Source organism: Dipodomys ordii, unplaced genomic scaffold, assembly GCF_000151885.1.
Source record: "Dipodomys ordii isolate 6190 unplaced genomic scaffold, Dord_2.0 Scaffold19, whole genome shotgun sequence".
In the NCBI taxonomy this organism is placed as follows: Eukaryota; Metazoa; Chordata; class Mammalia; order Rodentia; family Heteromyidae; genus Dipodomys; species Dipodomys ordii.
In genome coordinates, this window is record NW_012267235.1 from 6289879 (window position 1) to 6297817 (window position 7939).

At 36.1% G+C, this 7939-nt stretch overlaps 1 protein-coding gene across 1 annotated transcript in view; it reads right to left on the reverse strand.

The window, feature by feature from the left end:
- Myh8 (myosin, heavy chain 8, skeletal muscle, perinatal) overlaps positions 1-7363 on the reverse strand; it is a 31145-nt gene extending 23782 nt beyond the window's left edge. Inside the window, exons 1-8 of the mRNA XM_013013158.1 lie at positions 7106-7363; positions 6202-6345; positions 5936-6092; positions 1926-1953; positions 994-1102; positions 810-902; positions 639-702; positions 62-160 (exon numbers count right to left, since the gene is read on the reverse strand). Of these exons, the coding sequence (XP_012868612.1) occupies positions 62-160; positions 639-702; positions 810-902; positions 994-1102; positions 1926-1953; positions 5936-6092; positions 6202-6345; positions 7106-7315 (904 nt within the window). The 5' untranslated portion in view covers positions 7316-7363. The remainder of the gene's footprint in view (positions 1-61; positions 161-638; positions 703-809; positions 903-993; positions 1103-1925; positions 1954-5935; positions 6093-6201; positions 6346-7105) is intronic.
- Positions 7364-7939: the final 576 nt, after the last annotated feature.

Here is a 7939-nt window from a genome sequence, read left to right on the forward strand (position 1 = left end):
GTTTATATTAGAAGATGTTAAAATAACAGCTTTTAGTCTGCAATTTTTAGTTCTTTCTTACCAATTAGATCTGGCTTCTTATTAGAAGTGATCTGATAAAAGATATGGTAGCTTCTTTCTGCCTTTAGCTGGAAAGTAACTCTAGACTTTTCTAGAAGATCTAGAATGAGAGGGGGGGGAGGTTAACTAGAAAAAATACTGTATCAATACTTCTGACCTTAAATAGACCTCAGTGATGTTGGCTAAAATTGAGAGCATTACAAGTGGCTCTAATTGCAGATGCATATGACAGTTGACTTTTCTGGGACAGTTCAAGTTTCTTATGGGGGCATCTATGACTTCTGTATTTGAGTTCATTCCTTTGCATGGATCACCTCAGACTGACTCTGTGGTAGTGAGACTCCTCTGATACATAACAAAAGCTCAAATCAAGCATGAAATATAAAGAGATTGTGAAGCCATAGTTAAGTCATAGAAATCCATAGTTTGCTGTAGTATTTGAACAGGAAAAAAATCACTGTCAAGGCAAGAATTCCTCTAGGATGCTCTTCAGAACCAACAGTCTGAGACTGAGATTTAGGAGAGAGCCACTAAAGTCTCATCCTTCCATTTTGATTTTCAATGCTTCGGTGACTTACATGTTTCAATATCAGCAGATGCCAGCTTCCCTGTGGTACCAAAGTGGATTCTAATGAATTTACCCTTGAAAAAGAGAAAGATCATTGAGTATTAAGTGAAACACTAATTCAGATATAGCTATTCTGGTACTGAAGGGCTGAAAAGATCCTTTCGGGACCCAAGAAACTTACAAAGCGAGAGGAGTTGTCATTCCTCACAGTCTTGGCATTGCCAAAGGCCTCCAGTAAGGGGTTGGCACTGATGATTTGATCTTCCAGAGTCCCCTGCAAAAGCAAGAACAGTTCTTGCATCTGGGATCCAAACTTCTAGGAGCCCTGGCAGAGTCTGGCTCTTCATTCTGGGTACCAGACCCACCTGCATTTTGCCAGATTCCTCCTTTTTCTTCTCACCAGTAACTGCAATTGTTGCAAAGTACTGGATGACACGCTTTGTGTTGACAGTCTTCCCAGCACCAGATTCTCCACTGTCACACCAACACCAAACATATGGGAGAAGTTAAATGTCATAGTAAATGAAACTAATTCTGCCACAAGCCTTTACTGTCATGTATCTGCCCTTACAGTTCTCTGTCAAAATCTCCTAAATCTTTCTTTTCAATCCACAAATGATTCATATTATTTATCATGCTTTCCATTTACTGTAAGTAGAGAAATTATTATTCATTCAGTAAATTTCTTGAGTTTTTAAAATGTTATAGGATCTTAGGTACTGAAGCCTGGGTTTGAGAAGGTGTACAAGGCAGCCAATCAACAACTGTGCAAAAGACGAACAATTAGTTAGAAAATACAACATGTGCCTGTGTTCTTCAGCTTCCTTAGATTAGAGATAAGTCTGAATAGAAAGAAATACTTTAAATAGACTTTAAAAATATATGGCTGGGAATATTCTCCCTGGCTTATCCCACAGTTTCTGGGATATATACTGATCTTTGGCCAAGTTCAGAGAAGGCATTTGTATTCTTCCAGGAAAGCCTTGTGAAACTTCAAGACTAAACTAGCAAACAAGATATTTAGGGATCTTGTTATTAATCATTCAAACACAATATATGCCCTACAATAAAGCTAAAATAATATCTAGTTTTGGAGTGATTATGCCATTTCTTTAGTATTTAGTGAATATGATAAAATTATATTGCATATATGTGTAGAAATGTCACAGTGAACCTCCCCATTGTACAATTAATATTTGTTAATAAAAATGTAGGGAACAAAGATCAGAACTATGACCTATATTCTCAACATCTGAGGTAATTGCTGCAAAATAGAAAAGAAGAAAAAATTACATACGTGATCAGGATGGACTGGTTCTCACGATCTGTGAATGAATTCAAGATTATCAATAGGAAAAAATTTACACATTAGAGTAGAAGATAATGACATCAGTTTAACTCAAGCACAGATTGTTCTTTTTTTATTTTTTGAAAATGTTACCAGTGACTTTGTTTTTGTCCCTGAAGCAGCCAAGTGCCTCTCAGTAAAATTTGTGGAAATGAAAGGCAGGGAATCATGTATTTCTTTTTTTGTATTTTATTATTTTTATTGTGGTACAATGTGCATAAAACAATATTATCTTACTACTTTTAGGCATATAGTTTATTTTTACTCAGAATGTTATGTAATCATTAACACCTTTTCTCATTCCTCACAACCCTTTTCATCATGTAAAACTGACTTTCAGATTTTATACTTAGTAAATATAACCCTTCCGATGTCCCACTGCCTAGTACCTGACAACCTACTTCTGTCTCAGTGAATCTGATACTGTATCTCATGCAAGTGGAATCATACAGGTTTTACCTTTAAATTTGTGGCTGACTTACTTCACTGAGCACAATATCCTCATTTCTCAACTATGTTGTAGCATAGTCATGATATTTTTTTAAAGGCAGCATACATTTCTGTTGTATGAATATACTACATTTTGCTAAACTGTTTACCTGTTGCTATATCCTAGGGTTGTTTCTACATATTAACTATTGGAATAATGATGCTATAAGCATGGGTATGTATACAACTCTTTTAGACCCTGCTTCAACTCTTTTGGAGAATGATGGTTCATACCATAATTATATTTTTAAGTGGTTCAGGAATCACCTTACTGCTTTCTGTAACATTTGTACCATTTTTACATTCCCACAGAACATTAGGGCTCTAACTTCTCCATATTCTTGACATCACTTGTTTTTCTCTGCTTTTTTGATAATAATCATCCTAATGTGTGAGAGATGCACATTTTATTATTTTAAAAATACTGTTGTGGAAAAATGCAAACATACAAAAATAGAGGCAATAATTGAGCCCTATGTACCTGTGTTATAGGTACAATCATTACTGACATTTGTCCACTTCTATCTCATCTCTACACCATCCCACTCACACTGTATTATTTTAAAACTCTAAAGTGCACATAATTTTTGGTAAATAGTAGAATCATAGAATTTTGAGGTCATAAGAGATGATAAATTTTTCTTAGACTAGCTAGGTATAATGATATAAGCTTGTAATTCCAGCGTTTTGGAGTCTGAGGTAGGAAGATGATGAGTTTGAATTCAGCTGGTGATATATAAGGATCCATAGTTACACATCCACAACTACCCAAGAAAAAATTGCTTGGCTCTACTCTTTCATTGAATATGTAGAAAAGCCGAGACATGGAGAGGAAAAGGAGATTTTTCTAATGTCAGTTTTATAGCTAGTTAAGGTTGAAGCTATTCATGTCTTTTAACATCCAGTTTATGTATTTTTCTGCTTCCTGATTCTGGCCAGGTTTTTATGCCATTGATTTGACTGCTGGTAATAAGAAACAGATAATGTGAATGTTTGCTTTTGTTGATTTAATTTTTATGTTAATGCTATATATATTTCTAAGTAATAATATGTACCTATGTGATAGGGTATGTTTTAATTCTATACTGACTGATTGTAGAGAATTCCAAAAGTATCTTCAGAGAACAAAGATACAAATCTGGATGTTATTTAAATGTAAACCAGACACCTTTTTTTTAATGGTACTATGGGTTTGAATTCAGAGCCTCATTTTTGGAACTATATGGCTAAGCTATACCTCAGGCCCAGTTTTAGAGGAAGATCTATTCAAGGTAAAAGAGATTTTAAAAATTATATTCAGATTTGTTTTTTAATATGAGCAAAATCATAAATCAGATTGCATGCTGTGGGAGAAGAGGTAAGAGAACTATTCTGGTCCTTTTTGGCAATACTAAAGTAACAATAACATGGTCAATTGTCACAATTATGCATGCTTTTAAATGAAATTCATGCTTGGGAGCTATATGTGGTCTTGAATTTGGAGCAGCCCAAAAGCTTGGGAAATCAGCTAGGGTGGGGCTGTGTATTGCTATAAAAGCAGCTGCTGAGGTATCAAACTCCATGTCATGAGCCAGCATTGGACAAACTGGCAGGTAGCTTGCTTTGTGGACAATTAGAGACTAGTTTCCTGGCATAAAATTATTTCAGAACGCCTGGCCAATTGGTAATGGGAGATTTCTGTTTTGTCCCTTTCTTTTTGTCTCTCTCCCCCTTAAAAAAAACTATTTAAAGACAAGTATAACAAAACAAACCCATTCACTTTCCAAAAGTCCACAGAGGAACAGGAAACAAATATAAAATATTTTCAAAGACAGTACATTTTCTGTGTGAAGGTAATTAGTATTAACCCTGTATTTGGGCCAGTGGTGTGTTATCTTTGCTAGATGCTTATGCTTTTGGTAAGGCAGGAAAACCAGACTTTGTTATAATGTTTTTTAAAAAGTTCAAAATATAGCTGGGTACCAGTGGCTCATGCCTATAATCTTAGCAACTCATGAGACTAAGATCTAAGAAGCATGGTTTCAAGCCAGCCATGAGATTCTTTTTTAAAAAAATTTATTTACTTATTTATTTTTATTGTGAGAATACCGTACAGAGGAGTTACAATTACATGGGCAAGATAATGAGTACATTTCTTATCAAGCATTGTTGCCTCCTCGTTGTTTCCCCTTCCCATCCCTTCCCATTCTCCAGTTAATAAACAAAAAAGTTGAAAGTGGAGCTGGGATTCAAGTGATAGAGTTCTAGACTTGAGCAAAAAAGCTTAGGGATAGTACCCAGGCATGGAGTTCAAGCCTCTTGCCTGGAATGCAACATCCCGCCTCCTCCATACACATTAAAAAAATAGGGATGATTTTTTTTAATTTGCTAAAAAAATGGATATTTTTTTCTTCTACTCTGAAAGGAAATGCTTCAAAATTGTTGGGAGGAAAGAATAGTATGTTCTACCCGTAAGGCCATCAAAATTCACCGTGCCATTTGAAAATAGAAAGAATCTACAAGTTTTCAGTGGTAGCTGAGAGCTGTTTTGATCATTGTGGAGGAAGTGAAAATTTAACAAATCTTATCTAGTTACTTTATTTATTTGGGTATGCATATGTACTTATACTGGGGATAGAGCTTAGACTCACTCTCGGTCTTCCTAGGCTTAAGGAACGTCTTTAAATTAACTAATAAATTAATTGATATGATGATTCTATAAGGGGTTTCAACTGAACTTGTCAGCTTATGAGTACAGTGCATCTTGACCAATATCACCCCTTTCATCATTCTCCTACTCAAGGCACACCTCAACTTCTGACTTTTTGTGGTGAGCTGTTTCTTGGATTTGTCTGCCTCAGCTGGCTGAGGCCCCAGTCTTCAGATCTGAGCCTCCTAGGTAGCTAGGATTATAGGTGTGAGCCTCTGGTGCTTGGCCTATTTGAAGTTTTTGTATCCAAACAGAGAATAAAGAAATATGGAAGGCAATAACTATATTTACTTGTTCTATCTGGGCTTCCACTTAATAGCTGTTAGCTTGGGCAGACCAGGGCAAGTTTCTTTGAACACAGAAAAGCCCATATGCTTGGGATATATTTTTGTAAGGCTCATATATATATTATATATATAATACATATTATGATTATATTTATAAATCTATTGTATTTACACATTTATTTTGTTGTTTTTGTTTCTTCCAGTACTGGTAGTTGAACTCAGGGCCTTATTCTTGCTAAGTTATTGCTTTACCACATAAGCCCTTTTTACTGTAACTATTTTCTGAATAGGATCCACTCTTTCTCCCCCTGTCCAGTCTGCTCTAGATCACTAGCTGGGATGATAGTTGCATGCTGTGACACCTAGATTGCTTGATATGGCCTCAAATGTCCATCCTCCCAAATTTCAGCTTCTTGTTATCTGGTATTACAGTCATGAGCAAATCACACCTGGCTGTATTTACACATTTCTGGGAATAGGTACTATTCACTCACCAGTCAACATGAACTGATAGGCGTTGTCAGAGATGGAGAAGATGTGGGGCGGGGCCTCCTGACGCTTTTTGCCTCTGTAGGCAGCCACCACCTCGGGGTTGTACACCGGCAGCCACTTGTAGGGGTTGACGGTGACGCAGAAGAGGCCAGAGTAGGTCTGAAAAAAGGAAAAAAAAACACCAATAAATTCAACCATATACCTCTTGCTCCTTTTTTTCCCTTCTTTCAAATAAATGGGCTGCAAAGAGCTATGAAAGGACACTCACGTAGATCATCCAGGCTGCATAACGCTCTTTGAGGTTATACAGTACTCCAGGCTCATGTAGATGGGTCATCATAGCCATGTCCTCGATCTTGTCATATTTGGGAGGATTCATAGGGAAGACTTGATCTTCCCTGACCGTAAGAGTCTGTTGAGGAGGTGGGAGACCAGTTTTAACTAATTGTTGGAAATAGGGTTTATGTTTATTTTGATTATAAAACTTTAATTGGGCATACTTTTCATTGTATGATTCTATGTTTAAAGGCATAAAATATATTTATTTCAAAGTTTGATTTACTAAAAAATGCTTTCCTATTATAAGCTAGTATATTATTTTATTAATGCATAGTAAAAATTGTACAAACTCATGGGATCGGAGTTTGTTCATTAATATAACATGCATTGATTCTCATTCATGGACATACAGGCAAAGGAAGTGAAATCAGTATATTAACTAGATACTTACAGGCCTGTGTTTCTTTTTTATAAAAAAACTTCTCCCCCCTCACTGTTTTTCTCCCTTCCAGATTTGTCAGTTTATTACATTTTATTTTTTACTTTAGTAGATTATTTTTACAATTATTTTTCCTTCCTATGCATCACAAGATTTTTATGCAAATAATGGAGATAATAATATAAATTATTTAACCACATACATAATTCAAGAATTCTTGTTAGCAGATGAAGTTGTCTTCAAATTTGGAGATTTAAATTGCAAAGTTGGGAAGGGAGCTAGATAGTTATGGCTTGACTTCTTTTGTCTCCCAAACCTAACGTCTTCTCAGGTGCTAGGAAGATACTTGTCTTGACATTTGGCTTAGAGACACCCTAGCAATTAATGCTTCCATTCTTGAATTGAAATGTTAGAAAAATGAAATGGAGAGTTTTCTCCTGGGGTTTTCACTTACTGCTCCACCTTCTGTCTTCACAGTTACTTTTCCTCCTTCCCTGCTTTGTATAATGCTCTTCACATAGGATTCCTTGGGTTCCGCTACAAAGGCAGAAGTTTTAGCATCGAAAGGCTTGTTTTGGGCCTCAATCCGCTCCTTTTCCGACTTTCGGAGGTAGGGAGCCGCTTCACCAAAAATAGCCATCTCGGCGTCCGAACTTGAACTCATGGCTGCGGTTTATTTTGCGAAGACTTCTGCATTGGAGAAAAAAAAATGGGGAGATGGAGGGAGAACAGAAAGCAGAAATCATACAGTTGAGTTAGTATTTGAAATGAAAGAGGTGCTTAGCATCGCCTGTGAAGCGATTATTCCTCCAATCTGGCATTCACCAGGCTCTTAGCAGTCTGAAAGGGCATATTTGGAATGAAACTGTAATTTGAGGCTTCAATTTTTAGGACTTTGAAATTTTCATTTCCAGATCACGTATGCTGATCCTCTGGGCTAGCTAGATATCTACAAATGAATTACAATAAAATGTTGTCAGTTAAAAAAAAATCTCTAAAGTATGACAATCTCTGTAGCTGAACTGTTGATGGATTGTTTTATAGCAACTGTCATTTAATCTCCACTTCTCTTCTGCATGTGTGCATCCACCATATGCTTGGAAAAGTCACATATTTAGAAAGGCAAGTTAATATTTTTAAAGCTATCACTAATATCTTTGTCTCTTAGATAACCCTTTACTCCCATAGACCAAATAAATGTCTCAACCTCTTTATTATGTTGATAGTGTTGTATCTGTAGATAGGTTATTCAAAGAATCTCATGTTGTATTCTAATTCTCTGGATTTT